The sequence below is a fragment of the Copadichromis virginalis genome, linkage group LG12 (genome assembly GCF_057382275.1).
Source record: "Copadichromis virginalis isolate Kocher_CV1m ecotype Utaka linkage group LG12, C_Virginalis_male_GT1.1, whole genome shotgun sequence".
NCBI lineage: Eukaryota > Metazoa > Chordata > Actinopteri > Cichliformes > Cichlidae > Copadichromis > Copadichromis virginalis.
Window position 1 is genome coordinate 12,725,617 of NC_140629.1, and position 21,233 is coordinate 12,746,849.

General features: G+C 39.5%; 3 protein-coding genes across 3 annotated transcripts; 1 reads left to right on the forward strand and 2 right to left on the reverse strand.

The window, feature by feature from the left end:
- Positions 1-17: 17 nt before the first annotated feature.
- LOC146696584 (kinetochore-associated protein 1-like) lies at positions 18-4,565 on the forward strand. The gene is made up of 5 exons (XM_085474741.1): positions 18-543; positions 624-713; positions 1,188-1,342; positions 3,942-4,044; positions 4,180-4,565. Exons 1-5 carry the CDS (start codon positions 385-387, stop codon positions 4,213-4,215), a joined length of 543 nt encoding a protein of 180 aa, XP_085330867.1. The 5' UTR covers positions 18-384; the 3' UTR covers positions 4,216-4,565.
- A 2,537-nt stretch (positions 4,566-7,102) lies between these two features.
- Positions 7,103-8,768, reverse strand: LOC146696585 (hydroxycarboxylic acid receptor 2-like). The gene has a single exon (XM_085474135.1). It carries the CDS (start codon positions 8,749-8,751, stop codon positions 7,786-7,788), a length of 966 nt encoding a protein of 321 aa, XP_085330261.1. The 5' UTR covers positions 8,752-8,768; the 3' UTR covers positions 7,103-7,785.
- Positions 8,769-18,324: 9,556 nt separating this feature from the next.
- On the reverse strand, positions 18,325-20,683 carry LOC146696586 (uncharacterized). The gene is made up of 4 exons (XM_085474742.1): positions 20,337-20,683; positions 19,594-19,723; positions 19,242-19,375; positions 18,325-19,169 (listed from the first exon to the last, which is right to left on the reverse strand). The coding sequence occupies exons 1-4, from the start codon at positions 20,337-20,339 to the stop codon at positions 18,393-18,395; spliced, it is 1,044 nt and encodes a 347-aa protein (XP_085330868.1). The 5' UTR covers positions 20,340-20,683; the 3' UTR covers positions 18,325-18,392.
- Positions 20,684-21,233: the final 550 nt, after the last annotated feature.

The window sequence follows — 21,233 nt, forward strand, 5'->3', positions numbered from 1 at the left end:
GAACGTTATGCTGCGCATTATGATATTTTCAGGCATGCATTCAGGCTTGTGGGGGCCATACAAACTACTGAGTGCCATTCTGAGTTGCTGCAGTGAAATCTTTGAAAACTGGACTAACTTGCTGCATCTTTTTTTTATTGATTTTTTTTACTTTGATTTTCAGGGTCTCTTTGAATGTGGCATTCTGCCTATTCTAACATATTACCTAGTCCATTTCAGACAGATAGATGGATGGATGTCCAGCATAATTCCTTCCCCATTGTGTTTTCTAAGTGTTCGTTTAATATTTTGGACAGTTTATAAACACACTACTTCCGTCTGATTCATTTCTGAATTAGTATTAGACCTGAGTAATGCTTCATCTAATCTTCACCTTAACTCCTAATGTCTCGCCATTGCTTTTCCCTCCCGAGGTGCCCATTTCTGTTGAATCTGGATTTGATCGGAATTGCCAATCGCTTTGCACAGTTCAATCTGCCAGCCTTCGCCCTGGGAACGCTCCTTCTAATTCCCTGTGCTAGTAAGAAGGAGCAGCAGGTCCAGGTCAGTGCATCCATTTAAATACATGTGAGAAGTAAACGTGTAGTTTAGGCTCTGACTCTTTTTTTTGTTGTTGTTTGCAGGGTTTCCTGTCTGTCTGCAACCCGCTCGCCGTGCTGGAGCAGGTGGACGAGCTTATGAACACCGGGGAACTCGCTGGTATTCCTTCACAGGTTAGATGTGACGTCTTTCCACTGCTTACAGATTTAACTGCCTTTAACACTTGTTACCACATTTTACTTTCATTTAGAAATGTCCACTTCAGCTACATTGTCATTTCATTTAATCTTTCTTTGGTTCTAAATATATTTTAAAAATAGAATTCTTTTTATTTTTTAGACATTAATATTTCTGAGTATCAGCACACTCCTTAAAACTGTTAAACAGGAAGTCTGATCAGCTGATAAGATGGTGTGAAATTATGAAAGATATTTTTTTGTTTGTCGGAAAAACAGTGTTGCTAACCAAACACAGAAATAAACCCAATCTTCACGTGAGCAGATTTGCTGTTTTGTAACATCTGATGAAATGAAATTCATCTGCATTCTTCATTGTGATTCTCATATAAACAAAATTATAGAGTATATTATGTTATATATATTTAATGTCTTATACTACATGACTTAATTTTCTTAATGATCCATCAGGTCAGGGAGACTGTGTTAACTTTCATCAGCCAGAATGGACAGCATCAGAAACTGCTGAAGACGAAACACTTCAGCCATCTGAAGCAGCTCATAGTATCAAGTGGGCAGCCTAACCAAGTGAAAGATTTGGTGGACTATCTGATCAGCCAGAACTGGTGAGATTCACACCGCTCAACCTTTCATAGGAAAGCAACAAAAACTTTTCTATAGAGATGGTTTAAAAACATCAACAATAAACTGATGCATAGTGCTGTGATCTAAAAAGTCTAAAACCTGATGTAATCATCCATACAAGGATATAAAGAGCGGGTACCTGTCCTTCCAACCCTCATATAAATGGAAGGAGACTAACAATGATCTACATGTGCCTATGATATCTATGAGCTGTGATCTAAAGCTTTCATTATTATACACATAAAAATCCAGTCTATAACCACGCACTGAGACGCCTCCTCTGCATTGATCTGTAATGGCCAGATCCCCAATCTGCAATTTCACCATGGGCCTCAGACTTGCACAGGAAAAAAAACATCAGCTTTTTAAAACAGGAAGTTATTGGGATACAGTACCACACAGTCGTGTGAAAAACGAGCACACCACCTTCTTTCAAGTCTAAGAGTTTACGCATCAGTGCACAATTTTTAAATTATCTGGTCGTTCCCAGGTTCTAAAATTATTTAGATACAATGTTAGATGAACAACAACACAACATAATTACGCTAGTTCATCATTTATTGAGAAAAAAGAAAACACAGACGCTGCATGTGAAAACTAACTACACCCCGTGATTCTGTTTGCTTGTACCTTTATCCGAACATTGAGTTTGGTTTTAGATAAGAAGATAAGATAAGATAAAACTTTATTAATCCCTCGGGTGGGTTTCTCTGGGAAATTCGGTTTCCAAAAGCACAGCACCAACAGAAGTTAGAGTTACAGAATATTATATATATACACACACACACACACACACACACACACACACACACACACACACACACACACATATATATATATATATAAATACAGAGACATATAAATAAAATATACGAAGGGGATGAATAGAATAAATAGGAATAAAAATAAAAATACAAGTGAATTGCACATTTTTTAATTCAGTTTATTGAGGTTTGCAGATGTTCTGTCTTAAGATCTGACCACAGCATTTAAATCAGGATGAGGTCTGCTCTTTAACCGGATCAGTGCAAAATCTTGGTGTTTTTCTATTTCAACCATTCAGCATAGATTTGTTGCAGTGCTTGGGATCATTGGGCCTCATTTACTCATTCACAGTGCATATGCACAAATCTGTGATTTATCAATATTTTTGTATTTTAGGAACAAATTTAGTTTAGGTCAGTTCCTCTGACCAAACATACGTACAACAAACACCTGGCTGCCTTATGAATTTGAACACAAATCTGTAAAATGAGTAAGGCTGCTACTACTACTACTACTACTACTACTACTACTACTAACAATCATTAGCAATTATCATTGAATTTTGGTTTTTATTCATAGCTTTCTAAAACGCATTAAGCCACAAAATGCTCAGGACTACAAAAAAGGCACGTGAAGAAAACAAAATACTATCGCCAAGGGGAAGCACAGCCACCCTTTGGTGGAAGCTTATTTGTGCATCCGATTCTTTCAGTCACTACCCGAAGCTCGCGAGGTTCTCGTGTGGGGCTGATGGATCACATGGTTCCTCAGCCTCCACCTGTTTTAATCTTTTTATTCCTTGTGGTATTTTGTTTTTATGTCAACTTTGATTCCAAACTTTGGTGGGAATCTCTCAGGAGAAATTATATTCTGTTATTTCAGGCCTGCGTGCTTATTTTATTTATTATTTTTGAAACTTCTTTGGTCTCTTCTGGCTTCCTCTTTCAGCATCCAGACACTGTTATTTAATTTTATATGGTCAGACTTTCTTCTTGTTTCTTGCCTCAGAGGTGCAGGATTCTGTCTTATAACATCGTCACCACTTTCTCTTCACTTGGAGCTAAGTGTGTTCACTTATGTTGAGAAGCCATGGCGGGGAAGTGCGCAGATAATAGGCAAATTATATGGGGCTCCCACAAGGCTGCTGGTTTTGAACTATTCTGATTTACTAACATACCCACAGTGGTGAGAATAAAATAGGCCAGTTTGCAGGTTTCTGAATCTGACTGTAATTTTGCATGCAAACTAATTTGTTGCGCATGATAAAAACATTTCCACCCAAATATTAGTAAATGAGGCCCATTATTCTGGCTTCAGCTGTTGTGACTCTAGAATACTTTGATATACTAAGTTAATGGTGAATCCTGAATACTCCTGACCTGCAAACTGCCAAAACATCTGCTTTCATAGAGGTGCTGATATCTGCTGATGGTCATTTAATCAAATGCTTTTGATTAGCAGCACCTGGCTGCTACTTAGCCTCTCAATTGAAATGAAAGCAGGTTTTCACACACTGCATTTTGGCTCAGTTTGTTCATTTTTTTTATTTTTTTTTTTATTTTGTCTTCATATCTCAAACCTTTTAACTGGAAGAGGTTGTCATAGACTGGCTGTTATTTAAAAACGCTAGCTCTTACTGTTACTCTTACTTACTCTTAATGTTATCCTACAGTCTCAGGTTGTAGCTCGAAATTCAGATTTTTGCTTCCAGTTTAGTTTAAATGCTCGCACTTAGAACTGTGTTAGAAACAGATGTCTTAAACCGGTTAAAGTTGCATGACTTTAGTTGTCTGTGCTCTTCAATCTTCCCTGCAGCCATGATGATGCTGAATCACTCGCTCGTGAGTACATGAAACACAGAGAGCGTCAGCGAGGGAAAACCCTGACAAATGGCTCGTTGTCATCCAGCTGCCTGAAGGTAACTGAAGTCGATATCTTGGGCCGAGTTTAGTGGAACGTAAAGGCTACACATGTTTGATGTGAAGTAGAAGTTTCTTTTTATTAGCTAAAAGCACTTCACCTGTGTGCATTAATGATTTCATTTGTTTTTCAGGACTTTCTTAACATGCAACACGGAGTATTGAGATGAACCAGCACTGTTGCTTCAGCCGTGTTTATATAATCCTCCTTGGTCTGCTTTAGGCTGAGATGCAGTATTTGCACTTCACATTTATCTTTCAGCTGTAATATTTGAATAAACTATTCATTTATGAAAACTGTGGAGATGAGCTATTTAGAAGCAGCAGATCACATGTCAACTTTTATTTTCCACTGTAACTCCAAGTTTGTTTCCTAGGATGTGTATTGAGTTTAACTGTTGATTTTCATTGCACAGCCACACTTTGTACAATATTTTGAAGCTAAAGTACTGTCGCACATCGGTTCTAAAAGAAAGAGGAGCAGTAATCCTAATAAATGATGTACACTGTGTTGCCAAAAGTATCAGCTCATCTGCCGTCACACACATTAAGGAACAAACCAATCTTACTTCATGGAATTTTATACGATGTTGGCCGAACCTTTGCAGCTATAACTTCAACTCTTCTGAAAAGGCTTTGTAAAAGATTTAGAGGTGTTTATGGGATTTATGGGAGTCAAGTTCTTCCACACCAAACTCGGTCATCCAGCTCCCACAGGGCGAGAGGCAGGGTTCACCCTGAACAGGTCACCAATCTGACGCAGGGCTAAGACAACCATTTGCACCGATGGGCAGTTTAGAATCTAACCCCACTAACTGCATGTCTTTGGACTGTGGGAGGAAGCCGGAGTACTCAGAGAGAAAATATGAACTCCACCCAGAAAGGTCCCGACCAGATGGTGGTTTCGAACGCGGGACCTACTTGCTGTGCTCACATTTTCCTAAAGTTATTTCTGTTTTCTTTTTAAATACTTGTTACTTTCACATTTATATGAAACAGCTTCCTTATCTCAGTCGTACTTCTTTGGTTCATCAACTTTTTTTTTTTTAAACACTGGTCTTGTTTCTGATGGACTACTTCCCGTCACTCGCTGTTAGAAGTGACTGTGTGATATTTGAGAGGAAGTGTGCACTCACAGTGAGACCGATCCGAGCTGAACTTTATCCATTCTGAATTTTTCAAAAGATTTATACATTTTGGTCCTCCAGTTTTTTCTTCTCCTTTGCAGCTGTCACTCATTCAAGTGTGCAGAGATTATGTATCACGTTTGCCCATCAAGAACGCTCAGCAAGTTTACTTGTTAGTGGTTTAGCCACACATGGTGTGCCCTTAAATGGACTTATAAAGCTCATCTGTTCCCAGAGAGGAGCGCATTAAATTAACGTCACGAGACTTCCTTTTCAAACTCACTTGCCTCATGGGAAACGGAAGACTTTGTATTCTCTGCGTGGCTTTGTGTTAAAATGACGGTTTCATTTTCATCTAAAATGGCCATTATGTGAAACTGGTGTCCAGATTTAGTCCGGTCCTTGTTCAAGGAACCTAACTCAAGGTATGAATCAGTGTTGCCCTAGCATTATAGACAACTTGCCAAAGAACCATGTTTAAATTGTATCTTTTGGGACTTTGTTACTAGAAGCAAAAACTAAGAATTTGTTCCTATTTTTTCAGTTTAATCAAAGAAAGGTCAATATACTAACACAGTTTGACAGACTCCCTTGTCTAAGAAAGACCAGACTCTGCTTCAATAAATCGGTGGATGCATTTTTCTGCAAAAGATTTTTTTTAAATTGAGGGGTGGATCAAGACTTTTGCATAGTGTTCTACAGATTGTGTTCATGTATGCAAAAAGGTCTGAGAAATATGAGATTAAATATGTGTTTATACACTCAAACTGTTGCCCCTCAGAAAACATTATATAAAGATATATAAACCAATGCATGTTTTTAAATGCAATTTGTATCATTTATGTGTTTTCAATGATTCAAGGACTTGTTTAAGCTGCACAAGAACCATAATTTTAGCTGCGTGTGAATTAAATGAGAAGAAATGGCTTGTTTCTCAGAATGGACAGATCAAGTGTCATAAAGTTATATTTATAAACTCGATTCACAGAAACCAAAGTGTCTGAATCATCTTTGCTGAACTAGGCCATCAGATATTGTACTTCCCCAACTTTAGCTGCAGTTGTGAAACTGCAGTTGTGAGTTGGTTAAAATAGTTTCATGTAAGAAAAACAAGACCCAATAGAGTGCCGAATACCAGGAAAACAAATTAATGCACCAAACAGATTTGATAATATACATGTGAAAGATTTTTCTCTAAGGGTTGTGCTCATTGCTTAAAATCTCTTAAGGAACAATCAGGCTTTCATTAAATCCATTGTTTCCTAATTCAAGAGATGATACAGAACCTCAGTGTGTCTCTATCTGGGAGAGCGCATGGAGATTTAGAAAAACGGTGTAGGTGGAGCACACATCTGTCTTCTCCTTCGTATCAAGTATTTGTGTGATAGGTCTGGATTTTATATATCATCTGCCATATCTGCATGTCCTGAAAGATTATTCCTAAAGAAGTTATCATTACATCATACTGATATTGCTGTTGCAGCTGCACACTGATATGTTGTTTAGCACTGTTACCTGACGACAAGGAGGTCCTGGGTTCAAACCCACCACTTGCGTGGTGTTTGCATTTTCTCTCGGTATACACCATCTTTGTGCAACAGTCCAAACATCGTTTTTTGATTGATAAACTTACTTTAGTGGGTTTAGGTCAACTCTAAATTACAAAGGGGTGTCAATGTGAGTGTGAACAGCTGACTCTCTTTGTTAGCCCTGTGACAGACTGGCAAGCAGTCCAGGGTGTACCCTCCTTCTACCCCAGCCACCTAAAAGCAGCTATAAACTCCAGTGCCTGTTGTTTTACAGGGAGATATTTTTGAGCCATCTTAACCAGGAGGAGTGTGCTTCATATTGTACTGCTGCAATGCCAGCAGTTTCATTATGATTCCTTCATCGCCCACTTCTGAAAGATTCCAAGAAAACAGGCAACATCTCAGTGTTGACAATAAACTTATATTTATTATCATACGTTCATACAGCATTGGCAAAAGACAAAGAATACATATTCATACAGTTTTGTTGTTTTTATTCAAAGTTGCCTTAATATATATCCATATTTTTAACTCATGCATAAAAGCTTTTATACATTATGTATATATGCAGTATGTTTCTCATTATTATAGTTTTCACATGACAAAAGAAAGAAATCTTATTCAGATGAGGTTATAAATGTCCTTATTTCACATAATCTTTGTTTAATTCACACGTCTTAACGTGTACATGTTTTGGAAGACAAATACATTTAGAAAAGTGCAGTCAGCATTGGTGTGATAGCTTCTAAGCAAGTGATGTGCTGGGGGAAAAAAAAGAAAAAAGCTTTTCACTGATGAAAAGTTTAATCACTCAGTTCGGAGGATTTCTGTGCCAGTGTGTAGCTTATTATTTCAAAGTGTGAGTGAGACTGCTTTAGCTAGAAACGGCTCTATAGAAGACACAGCTGCATCGTTTTTTGACTTTTAGAGGTTTTTACTCCATAATTGCCATGTTTTGAAAATGCAATTAATAGTAAATATGAAATAGCTTTAGCACTTACAGCTTAATGATGGAATCGATAAACTTACTTTAAATTGAACCTTTAGCTATGAAGCTGCTTGTTATACCTCCTCAGTTTAGTGATCACAGCTGGCTGATCGACTGGGAGCCCGTTTCCCGGGTTTTCTTCTCTGTACTCTCAGCATTTTCTGTTTCAGGCAGATGAAGAGCCTTCCTGCAGATGCTCTTAAAGACGGGGCTGGAGAAGTAGTAGACCACAGGATCCAAAACGCTGTTGAGGTAGGTCAGGCTAATGGTGATGTAAAATACAATGGTAAGGTTTTCCATTTCAGAACACATGTTAGAGGAACCGGCTAATTTATAGGACTTGATCCAGATCACCAGCTGTGTGAAGTTGCTTGGGAGGAAGCAAATGATGAAGAGCACTACCACGACTATGATGAAGTACAAGGCCTTCTTGATCTTGGCATGCTGGGCCAACTGCCTCCCTTTCAGGTTGCGAACGATGCAGAATGTGCAGTAGAGGATGACCAGCAGAGGCATGTAGAAGGAAAACAGAAATGCAAACTTATGCCAGGAAAGATTACCCTTGGTCTTGGTGTCAATCATGAAGCTCTCACAGTACGTTGTGTTGATGTGTGACAAAGAGAAGACATGAGCAGTCATTGAAGTGGTGATCAACCACAGCCCGAGTGCTCCGATTATGGCTTTAGAGACGCTCAGAGAGTTGATGGGATGGTGGGGATGCACCACACGCATGTACCTGTCCACAGCGATGGCCATCAGGAAGAAGGTGCTTCCGCTGCGATTCAGGGCCAGCATGAAGAGGCAGATGTTACAGAGGGCGTTTCCAAACTTCCATTTGATCCCGGCGAAATAGTAGCTGGCACGGAGAGGTAAAACAATATTGAGCAGAAAATCAGCCATTGCCAGGTTAAAGAGCAACACTGTGCTGCTTTTCCAGGGCTTCAGGTGGAAGCAGAAGATCCACAGAGCCAAACCATTACCAAGAACTCCCAGGACAAACTCTGTCATCAGCAGAGGAGGGAGGACATTGATCAGCAGAGTGCCATTGAAGCTGCAACGCATCGTGAGCTACGTGCCTCTTTGATGTCTTCACAAAAAGAAACGACTCCTTTGGAGCTGCCCGTACTCTTTAAAGGGAAATGCAAATGCAAAAAAAGTGTGATTACGTGGTTCAGCCTTTACCCGGAAGCCTGATGCTTCTGCTTTTTTTTTTTTTTTTTTTTAGGTGTTAACAAGCAATTAGTTGTCTGTCTTGGTGGTGTTAAATTTCTGTAGAAATAAAGAAATAAAAATAAAGGTGATAACAAAAAAATCACTTTTACACATCTCTGCATGCAGAAATATTTTCAGCTGTTTATCCTTGGAGTTTTATAAACCTTATGTTGTCACACTGCATGGCTGCACAGTTAAAACTGTCCTACAAATCTCTGAGCACATAAGCAGGAACTCATGCCTGTGATGAAGCACTCCTCACATCTTTACCTCAGTCCACACAGGGCCTTTCATGGAGAACTGAAGAATCTCTCTTTCATAGATAACTATTTCACACTCCACTAAGAAGCTTTTCTCATGAATCACAAAGACTAGATAATGATCTGTGTTGGTTTTTATTGTGCACTCTCTATGTACAGGAAGTTTAGCATTTATTTTATTATCCTAATAATATAATAATAAGCAAGTTCTTATTCTGGGACAATCACCCACTGCTGTGCAGCTAGCGTGAGAAAGTTCAGCAATTATAAAAAGCCACATTGTACCGCATTGGTTTTATTTACCACGTGCCAAAAAAATTTTACACAAAGGCTTCACTTTGTTGCATGCATTGTGGAGAAGTGTTTAACCTGCATCTGCTGCATCACCTTTTTCATGAAGCTACCTAACACCAGGTAGTACGTGCCAAATAAGATTAGACCAGAAAAAAAAACAAAGGCGATCTGCAAAGTCAAATATGAGAAAAACTGTCTGCATCCAGCTGCGACGCATTAAACTGACCGCTAACAGCGTCCACCTGTACACGCAGAAAGATACTTGTTTTTAATTGGCTATCATCCATTCTCTGATGCTTTGTTGTAAATGAATTCAGTACTTACGTCTTGTACATATTGTATAATAATATTTAAGTCCTTAATGAAACAGAATCTGAGAAATGTCCGAAAGGTTTCAGATCTTTTTATTTTCACAGAGGTTCAGTACTGGAATGAGCCACGGTGGCGTAGTGAAGTACTGAAGCCCACGTTTATTGATTCATGAAGCGAAACTATATAAATATCATCTGAGGGGACAACGTGTCAGATGATGTTCTGCACATCCTGGACAGAGTTGGGGTTTTTTGTGTTTTTTTTTCAAAAGGCGGAGGTGTATCTGTCTCTTCCTCACTATGAATACTTAAACAAATTGTGTCATTTAGCACCTTTCAGATAAAACTTTACTGCTGGACACATTTTGCATAATGAAGCTGCATCACTGAGGAGGGTAACTGTGCAAAAGGTCACAGAGTGGAGCATTTTATTTCATATATAAGTTTTGAGCCGTGTCTCATGTCCTTTATAGTTTGCTCCGAAAACTGGAAAATGGGTCAGTGACTGGCTGAGACATGCCCACACATAGACGGAAATACAGCACATAAGTCAAAAATAGAGTTTGTTGGTTTGACCATTTTTATTCTTCAATAAAAAGAACTCTCTTAGGTAAGCTTTCTCGTCATTTCTTGAAATAGTCTTCAGGAATAGTTCTCCGGGCTCCGAGAAGTGGAAATACAAATATGGGAGAAACTGAGCTGTAACAACTTCCAGCTGTACACACAGAGAAAAAATGGCCTTTGTCTTCCGATCATTCATTTTCTGATGCTTTCTTGTCAGTGAATTATGAGCCATTTGTTTCTTTGTGTGCGTTTCTTTTTTACTCGCTACATGATTACACACCTCTCTACATTTAATCATTAGTTATTATTAATCTCTTGCTCTCTTCCACAGTGTGTCTTTATCCTGTCTTCCTCCCCTCATCCCAACCAGTCGCAGCAGATGGCCAAGAGACAGCAGGCGGTTTAACACCTGGAGGCGTCTTAAAAATGCATCCACCTTTGTGCTTAACGACAATAAATGTCCATTCCCCAAAAAGTGCTATAAAAACTTTATATATTCATATTTTTTTTCACTTTAAATTGGTCAGTCTTTTAAAACTATTTCTCCCTGAAATATTTATATAAAGTTTTAATTATATTTTCGTTGTTTTAACCCTTTAAATACCAGTTTCATTACATGAGCACCCTGTTTTTTTAGCCCCAAAAAACAAAAAAACTAAATATTTTCAAAAAAAACCATTTGAAGTAATATTTGATTGTTATTATAATTAGGCCTTCAGATGGACAAAAGATTGGCACCAAAATGAATTTTGACCTGCCATTATTTTTTTGCAGGAGCACATTAAAAAAATCCATGAAAAATGCAAATTCCCCAAAAGTGCAATAAAAATATTAAATATTAAATTTTTTTTTTCACTTTAAATTGGTCAGTCTTTTAAAACTACTTCTCCCTGAAATATTCATATAAAGTTTTAATTATATTTTCGTTGTTTTAACCCTTTAAATCCCAGTTGTATTACAAAAAAACTAAAAAAAAACCTAAAAAACTAAATATTTTCCAAAAAAAACATTTGAAGTAATATTTGATAGTTAATATAATTAGGCCTTTAGATGGTCCAAAGATCGGCACCAAAATTAATTTCGATCTACTTTAAAAAAAAATTTCCGGAACCGAAAATAGTCTCCAGGCGGTCAATGCTGGTCCTCTAGGCCGAAATTAGTGCCTCTTCCCGGGGTAAGTTGCGACGAAGAACCGGGGCATGTTGCGTGGGACTCCTTTCTCCAGCAGACACATCCATACCACGTGACAACAAATACGTCATTTCCTGTTGATTGAAAAAAAAAAATCCACCCTCTCACGTCGGTGAGAGGGTGGATTGGTCTCGCCCGATCAGCGGGCATAGCCGGTGATGCAAGCCGGAAATCAGACTTCCTTTCCCGCAGTTCAGTTCTGCAGCCCGCTGTTTTCGAGCAGAGGTCAAATGTGAAGCAAGGGCGCCACTCGGTGGACAAATAAAAAAATTACAACTCCAAGGTCTCTAGTTAAAAACAAAACCTAAGCCATTTCGTTCGCGAACGACCCATCACTACCAGCTACCACACTTTGGACAGGTCCCCAGTCTGTCGCAAAGCTAACACGCAAAGACCGACAACCCACATTTCCACCTATGGGTTCTTTAAAAAAAAAAAACAACTATATATATATATATATATATATATATATGTGTGTGTGTGTGTGTGTGTGTGTGTGTGTGTGTGTGTGTGTATGAACAGCCATTGATACCAGACAACTATAAAATATATATGGCTTTGTAATTAAGAAAAATTTAGTAGACACAATTACCACAGCATCTGCAAAGCAGGTAGTGTAGATAAACACAGCTTAGCTTGCTATATCCATCTTGGCTATTAACTCTTGCAGCACTGGGTGTTCTGAATTTTGGTTCCAACGAATTGCTAAACCTTTTGAAGCCAATTGGCTCACATAGTTGTGTAGATATCCCAGTCCCAATAAACATATTCGTCAATGCTTCCTCTCGCTTGTGATGTTCCTGTGAATTGACCAACCAGTAGCCATGGGGTCGCCGCTGGAAGCACTGCATTAATGTTTTTTGTGGCGTTGTCTCGGGATGCATCACGCTGCCTTGCCTGGGGTTAGCTTCTGTTTCTGGGGATGAGGGTTGGGCGTGCTCCCTTACCTTCTCAAGGTGCAAGCTTTTCAAGTGCACTTTAAGGTTTGTGGGATTTTTTTCCCTTTAGAAATATCCCCCAGATTTTGTCTCTTTCCACTACAAGACACTTGCTTTTATCTAAAACACAGTCATATTCAAAGTAATCCCAAATTGGAGCAACGTACTTGCCACCTGCTGGCATAATGAGACACAGCAAGAAAAAACCTGGAAACTAAACTTCATTTTCACCCTAGACTATTTTCGTTATAAATTTAGTTAATTTTAGTTAGTTTTGTGAACATTCATTACGGTTTTAGTTAGTTTTCCTTTTTTCACAAAGTCTCCTTTTTATTTTTATTTCCGTTAATGAAAATGTTTTTTCACTTCTAGTTTTCGTTATTTCGTTAACGGTAATAACCTTGGTACCAGGCACGTGCAGAGGGGGGGCTAGAGGGGCTTGAGCACCCGCCCCTTTCCTGATGGGTGCCCAAAGTGCCCTTTTGTTGAGTGCCCCTCAACAATAATATTTAACTATTAATCACAGTTTTGCTAAATAAAAGGATCTGGCTTGCATCAGTCACATGATCACATTTAACCAATGATCGCCCTTGACGGCAGAACGCGCTGGTTACGAGCCGGGAACGAGCTCACAAAGAGCACGCGCATTTTTTGCGGTCCGGAGCTGTAGGAGAAACACAAGTTAACTCAGAGACACAGACTGATGCCACAAAACCAGTAAGTAGGTGTACAGCGTACACTGTAGTGTATAGCACCCAGGAGTATTAGCTTATTACGTACACGTTGGTAAGCTGTCTTGTTGCAACTGACGAACTGAAACAAACGAGCGTGCTGTGCAACAGCGCGACAAACATTACCTGTCCTTTTATTAACTGCACAAGTAGTGCTGGTCACAGCTGCTGGCTACCTGGCTGTCATGGGTCTGTAGCTCTGTCACCGTTTTAGGGAACATATTTAGTTTTAAAGTATTTAGAACATATTTAGTTTTAAAGTAAGTTTCCGGGCTTTTCCTGCCTTTCTGGAGGGATTATATTTCACTAAAAAACGATCTAATATGCATGTCCACATAATAATTATTATAATTATAATATATTAAAAAACACACGCTGTATTTTAAAGAACATACATTAAGAAGCAGATTATATTAGATTTATATTTTAAATAAGACAAAAGTTGGATTTTACAGCAGTAAAATGATTGTATCTCTACAGTTTAAAAATGTAATAAGCTTTGCCCCTGCACAGAGTGGATAGTGAAACAAATGGAATCATCATAATGACATTATTTCATATTTATTACTTCCCCCTCCTCATTGCTTTATTATTGTAGCTCTAGTAATAAATAATAATGTAAGGATTCTGGATCAGCACCATGATGCCCATAGTATATACAGTATTCTGAAGAAGGTCTAAAATGTCACTGTGTGTGCGTGCGTGTGTGTGTTTTATGTATATGGATTATTTTAAATTATTACTCATGATATAACATTGTCCAGACATGGCTGGTAAGGACATGAGGAGGAAACAGTAGGAGCTGTGTGAGGCTACTAAAGGCAGTGCTATAACATTTTTCTCTCATCATTTTATTATAGATTAAGTGCAAGAGTTGTTAGGTGTGGATAATTAAATTATAGTTTATTGCAATAGCAAGTTGTGCCTTGTTCTCAGATAGACAGCAAGTGGAGAGTGATATATGAAAAGATGGGATGGAAGGAAGAAGAGAAGCAAAGAGTGATTCACAGGCAGAGCCTAAGCGCTGTCACCAATCTTTGCATTTAGTTATTATCTCATGACACTTGTTTAATCAGCTACCATCTCTCCTATGGACTTTTTAATGTCTACAGTCTCAGATCAACACAGCCCTGCCCTCCAGCACTATCCACAGCAACCCCTCAACAGCAACATTGTACCCATCAGGTAAAACATCGGCTACGTTTGCTTTGCCTTGTTGCCCATATTAGATTCTTGATGAATGTGTGTTGTTGTTATTCAGCCTGGCTCAATGTGCCCCTTTTTAGCTTTAAGCACCCGCCCCTTTAAACCTCTCTGCACGGCCCTGCTTGGTACCGACAATGTAAATCTTCACCTGTAGAATAAGTCTTTAAACTTGTGTGTCATCTTTTAGGGTCTTCTGTCAGAGAAAATACAGGAGACAAGACCCCTTTATGAACCCTCACACACAGCAAAGTAAGGACCACTACTCAATTTTAACATTATTTAAAATGGAAGAAGAAGATTCTGTTATCAAACTGTAAACTCACCTGTGGTTCTCTCTTTGCAGACAAAACAAGATTTTTAAAGCACATCATCACTTTCTTGATGCTGCCTATTCTGACTTTTGGTGAGTGACTCAGAACCTTCTGATTCTATACTGTCAGACAGTCCTTTCTAACACACAAGTAAAACTGGCCCATTTGTACTCACATCCACCCCTAACCTCTCTACTTTGTGTCTCCCAGGAATTGTGAGCTACACAATTTTCACCAAAAGCAAACAATTAGTAACGTACGTCTCTGAGGCAACAGATGACAGAGGTTCATCCTGTGGCAGACACTCTGCCAAATTTCACCTCAGAATCTCAAGGTAAGGATCTTCATCTGTTTCATCATTTATACATGAATGTACACAAAGAACACAAATAATTTGTCTGTGATTTGTGTGAATTCAGGAGTCATGATCCTAAGCGACGTCTCCTCGTGGACATACTTGCCTAGAGAGAACTCTGCAAAGTGGTGGTTGTGCAAATTTATGCACTGGGTGGACCCCACCAGGGCCAAGAGGAGAGTAATCCAAGTAAGAATGACATAGTTTGCACAGCAAGATTTAAAGTGATATAACATGGAGAAAAAGTTTACATTTATGAACTGTATACACACATGGCCGCCACAGCCACCAGGTCCAACTCCAGGAGGATGTCCTGGAACAGGAGATTCACATCATGGATGTTCAGCCGACAAATCTGCAGGAGCTTTGTGTGATCAAAATCTCAGAGGAAGGTACCCAGCTCCTTGTTGAATCTGTGCCACAAAGATTAAGCTGGCTCTGGAGGCAACAGTAGGCCCAACCCAGTACTAGTAAGGTGTACTTAATAAAATGCCCGGTGAGTATAAAACTGCAGTATAGTATTAGTCAAGCTTTATTTATTTATTTATTTATTTTATTAAGCTGGTTTTTTTTTTATTTTGTGCATTTTTTTAAGATGCGGTCGGGAAAAAGTTGCGGGTGACAGGTGATGTGAAAAAATGACGAATTATAGCAACTCTGCTGACAGTGTTTACACGTGCTTCCATGGCAACTGCGTCAGACAGAATGTTATTGGATTTGAAAAAAAATAAATTTATTAGTAAACCTTCGTGTTTGCAGCATTCAGCATACTCAGCATACTCAGATACCTGTGATTGCAGCGAGAGAGAGAAAAAACGACAAGCATACACTGATCCACTAAAGATCAGCCAGAGACAGGTGAACACCTGATCCCTAAAGGTATGAGCTTGGTGCACATTGCTTTAAAGACTTATTGCAGCAGAGATGCAAAGATTTGTTTTACCTCCTAAGACCTGAACTCTTTCATGGCATGCCTTTTTAATTTCTCTTTGTTATTTGGGCTGTAAAAACAAAGAATTACTTTTTTTTGTTTGTTTCGACCTGATTTTTGTTTCTGAGAAAAATGAGATCCACATATGAGGACATTCACTTTAAATCTCAATGGCAGTATAATGTCCTCATAAGTGGATATCAGCCCCTTGTAGAGCAAAATTTTGCATTTTGGTCTAGACAACCCAAAATGTGTTGTGTGCACATATGTGGAGGCCAGGTCTTAGGATGTTAAATATATTGAATGATTCTAAGTAGAGAAAGTAAACAGCTTTTAATAATAAGTTTTGATTTTACATAGTGATGAATGCATCTTGTGTTTAAAGAGTGAATCACTGATCATTTTCTGTCTTTCTGCCATTTTACAGTGATGGCACGAAGAAGCCTCCGCCTGCAGGAGTCAGGCTATTATAGGGAAGACGGAGCTCCAAATATTTCATATAAAGAGACCTCATACAAGTATGTGTGTGGATGCTTTTGGGACTGCACGCTACATTCTGGATAAAACATCCTCAGGCGTACCGACGGTGTAAATCTTCACCTGTAGAATAAGTCTTTAAACTTGTGTGTCATCTTTTAGGGTCTTCCGTCGGAGAAAACATAGGAGACGAGGTCCCTTTATGAACCCTCGCATACAGCAAAGTAAGGACCACTACTCAATTTTAACATCATTTAGAATGAGAGAAGAAGATTCTGTTATCAGACTGTAAACTCCCCTGTGGTTCTCTCTTTGCAGACAAAACAAGACTTTTAAAGCACATCATCACTTTCTTGATGCTGCCCCTTCTGACTTTTGGTGAGTGAGTCAGAACTTTCTGTCAGACAATCCTTCCTAACACACAAGTAAAACCTGGACCATTTGTCCCCACATCCACCCCTAACCTCTCTACTTCGTGTCTCTTAGGAATTGTGAGCTGCACAATTTCCATAAACAGCAAGAAAGAAGCAGAAACAGCAGACACTCAGCCAATTTTTGAATCTCAAGGTAAAGATCGCCATCTTCATCTGTCTCATCATCATTTATACATGAATGTACACAAAGAAAACAAATAATTTGTCTGTGATTTGTGTGAATTCAGGAGCCATGATCCAAAGCGGGGTTTCCTCATGGACAGAGAACTCTGTGCGCAAATGTATGCAGTGGGTGGACCCCTCCAGGGCCAGTAGAAGAGTAATCCAAGTAAGAATGACATAGTTTGCACAGCAAGATTTAAAGTGATATAACATGGAGAAAAAGTTTACATTTATGAACTCTGGGCAGCGTAATAATTAATTTTCTTTCCTCAGGAATATTTACCTGGGCCTCCAGGGAACTGCTGGCCCCTGCAGGACAATTCCTGTAAATTGTCCTGCACAGAGATGAGTGGGGAGGAGTAAATGTGTTTCAAATGTTCTTTTGTACTTTTTAATGTGTTTCAAATAAATAAATTTTGTGTCTTAAAAAAGTTTTAGAACACGTCGCAGCATTTCCTTTTATGTGATATGGTTGGATCATAACGTGGTGGTGTAAAAATAATGTTTACACCACCAAGGTGATTCCCAAAGAACCTTTAGCCATGAACCTGGCATATCTCAGGATAGTGTGCATTGTATCAATAAAATAAATCAGAAGAAACTGGACAAGTGGAGGACCTAAAAACCCCAAAACTAGCCCACAGCAGATAAACAGTACCTGAAAATCAGTGACAACAGGTCTGATGGAGAGATGAATCCATATTTTACATTTTTGGTTCAAATCATCGTCACGATATACAGACAAGTTCAGAAGAGAGGTACAACTGTATCTTCTGCTACTGTGTGTAAAACATGGTGGAGGCTCTGTCATAGAGCTGCATTTCAGCCAGTGGTGCCAGAGATTTAATCAAAACTGATTGAACTGTGAACCCAGAAAAGTACAGTCAGATTTTGATCCACCAGTCAATACCACCTGGAAATATCTGATGGTCAGAGGTTTTATTTTTTTAGCATAACAGTGACCCCAAGCACACTGTCAATGCAGCAAAAACATACCTAGACAGTAAAAACACAATGAAACACCAATAAAGGTGGTCACAACCAGATACTGACTTTAAGCTTGTTTGGATCTCAGCCACTGTTCTTTCTATATTAGATAGTGTGTTTTGATCAATCTCCACCCATATCTCTTTTCCTAGCAAAAGTAAGAAATGAGAATCTGGAGATTTTTTCAGGGTACTGTGTAACAAATGTTTTTGCTAATACTGAACCTTACCCAACCTAAGAGGAGTCATATGTATAGTAATGTACACACACGCACAAAATAAACCTTTATTTGAATATAAAACGTTGTTCCATTGAAAAACAGGTCTTATGTTGACACTTTTACCTGCATATAAGACTGGAGTACAACACATGAGCTACGCCAGTGATGAGGTTGTGGTTGGCAAACTCGAGGATGAGGAGCAGGATTGGGTATTCGCTGCGTCTCTTTTCAAGGCTGAAGTCCTCACTTAAGCCCATCCAGTGAAGCAGCAGCGTCCGCATCGCTTCAGGGAACAGCTCTGTGGCTAGTTCCTCAGCAGGTGGCAGGTCGCTGATGCGCTCAATGTGCTGAAGTTTAAAGCCCTCCACCTTCTGGCTGATGCTGCTGTTGGCTGCATGAAACTGCTGGCCAAGCCAACGTCCTATACAAGTGAGCAGGCTGCTTGAATACACTGGGCCCCAGTCTTTGGCCTTTAGCAGAGCCAGCACAATCTCCGTCGCATCTTTTTCTTCAAGTCTCCCATTTATGTAGCGATCAATGTTCTCCAAAAGCAGCAAGACCGTCTCCAGCTGCTCTGAGCAGCTTCGAGGCTCCGAGGAGAACTGTTCATCCAAGCGGTGCAATTTTTGTCTCACTGTGGATATTACTACTTCTCTTTGCTCAGATTGTAAGCTCTGCTTGGGAAGAGAACAATAATCATGATCTGCTGATGTGTCAGCAGTGTCCATGCTACTAACATCTACCACGTCCTTGTCAGCCTGGAAATAAGGAGGCTGTGATATTACACCCTTTGATTGTGAGTCACGCTGGCTGAGCGACCCTGAAGGGTCCAGCTGCACGCTGAGGCTGTAACTCACTTCCAGAGGGCTGTCACTGATCTGTGCTTTCCAGACATCCTAGGGGACAGATGTGATTAAAACATGCATTGTGACAGAAAAATAAAATTATCACGTATACATGATGTTTACCTGGAAATTCTCCAGCACAGCAAGCTGATCTTGCTTACTGTACAACTCAAAGGCTACTCGAAAAAGTCCCTGAATGCTGTAGAACCACAGGCTGTTATTTGCAGAGGGTACCTTCAAGCCGTGAAACCTGAAAGCTTGAACACAATCAGGGGGATCAGTGTGACAATGTGTCTGTCCTGGTGGGTGACTTTTACCTAAAAATAAGGTGCATATCAATGCGATAGCATGAGCTTGTCTATGTTTATTTCCCCCTAGTCATATTTATTTCATTTGATTGTCTACACCCACCCCGTGGTTTTAGAGGCACAGGTGTAGTTAATGTTTAACTTCCACTGGTATGTCTGTATTTTACCTGAGGAAAAAGTTATTTTTGTTGCAAGGCCTTTCTTGGCAAACTTGGCATGGTGTCTTGGATGGTTTTCTGTACGCACATCAGTCTTTGAGAGGAGATCGGCTCCCAAATAGAGCGGAATCGTTGAACCCTGAAACAGAGAGGATGAATATAAGCCACCGCCGTATAAAGCCTGACAATAACGTACACTGCCTGACCATGTTAATGGTATACATGCTCAACTGCTCATTAATGTGAGTCTATAATAAGCCAATGACATGCCAGCACCCCAGTGCATTTGTGCATGTAGACATGACCAAGACAACCCGCTGAAGTTCAACGCGAGCATCAGAATGGAGAAAAAACATGATTTAAGTGACTTTGAATGTGACATGGTTGTTGGGACTTTAGCCACACAAACATGCTTTTACAGAGAATTTCTCTGGGTGAAAATGTCTTGATGCCAGAGGTCAAAGTAGTCTGGCCAGACTTTTGAGTTTTCAGCTGACAGGAAGGCAAGAACCACTCAAACAACCACTCATCCCACCTAAATTATGCAGAAGAGCATCTGCGAATGGACAACATGTTGAAGCTTTTAGCAGATGGACTACAGCAGAAGAAATCCACACTGGGTGTCACTCCTGTCAGCTAAGAAAAGAAACTGACGCTACATTTTGCGGGTTTGGGTGGAGCAAAGTTTAATTTGGGACTCTTAGTGCCAACTGAACAGAATTTCAACAGGCTACTTGAGTATTGTTGCTCACCATGTCCAGCTTTTATGACCACAGTGTACCCATCTTCTGCTTCCAGGAGGATAACATAGCATGTCACAAAGCTCAAATAATCTCAAACTGGCAGCGAAAATGAGTTCACTGTACACACATGGCCGCCACAGCCACCAGGTCCAACTCCAGGAGGATGTCCTGGAACAGGAGATTCACATCATGGATGTTCAGCCGACAAATCTGCAGGAGCTGTGTGTGATCAAAATCTCAGAGGAAGGTACCCAGCTCCTTGTTGAATCTGTGCCACAAAGATTTAAGCTGGCTCTGGAGGCAACAGTAGGCCCAACCCAGTACTAGTAAGGTGTACTTAATAAAATGCCCGGTGAGTGTAAAACTGCAGTATAGTATTAGTCAAGCTTTATTTATTTATTTATTTATTTTATTAAGCTGTTTTTTTTTATTTTGTGCATTTTTTTAAGATGCGGTCGGGAAAAAGTTGCGGGTGACAGGTGATGTGAAAAAATGACGAATTATAGCAACTCTGCTGACAGTGTTTACACGTGCTTCCATGGCAACTGCGTCAGACAGAATGTTATTGGATTTGAAAAAAAATAAATTTATTAGTAAACCTTCGTGTTTGCAGCATTCAGCATACTCAGCATACTCAGATACCTGTGATTGCAGCGAGAGAGAGAAAAAACGACAAGCATACACTGATCCACTAAAGATCAGCCAGAGACAGGTGAACACCTGATCCCTAAAGGTATGAGCTTGGTGCACATTGCTTTAAAGACTTATTGCAGCAGAGATGCAAAGATTTGTTTTACCTCCTAAGACCTGAACTCTTTCATGGCATGCCTTTTTAATTTCTCTTTGTTATTTGGGCTGTAAAAACAAAGAATTACTTTTTTTTGTTTGTTTCGACCTGATTTTTGT

What these genes read in the sequence shown, in the direction of transcription:
- LOC146696584 (XM_085474741.1), top strand. Translation starts at nt 385, where the DNA reads ATGTCTCGCCATTGCTTTTCCCTCCCGAGGTGCCCATTTCTGTTGAAT. An exon ending in AGAAGGAGCAGCAGGTCCAG is followed by an intron (nt 544 to 623) that starts GTCAGTGCATCC and finishes TGTTGTTTGCAG; the next exon opens with GGTTTCCTGTCTGTCTGCAA. An exon ending in TATCTGATCAGCCAGAACTG is followed by an intron (nt 1,343 to 3,941) that starts GTGAGATTCACA and finishes TCTTCCCTGCAG; the next exon opens with CCATGATGATGCTGAATCAC.
- LOC146696585 (XM_085474135.1), bottom strand. Translation starts at nt 8,751, where the DNA reads ATGCGTTGCAGCTTCAATGGCACTCTGCTGATCAATGTCCTCCCTCCT.
- LOC146696586 (XM_085474742.1), bottom strand. An exon ending in AAAAATAACTTTTTCCTCAG is followed by an intron (nt 19,376 to 19,593) that starts GTAAAATACAGA and finishes ATTGTGTTCAAG; the next exon opens with CTTTCAGGTTTCACGGCTTG. An exon ending in CTGTGCTGGAGAATTTCCAG is followed by an intron (nt 19,170 to 19,241) that starts GTAAACATCATG and finishes TCTGTCCCCTAG; the next exon opens with GATGTCTGGAAAGCACAGAT.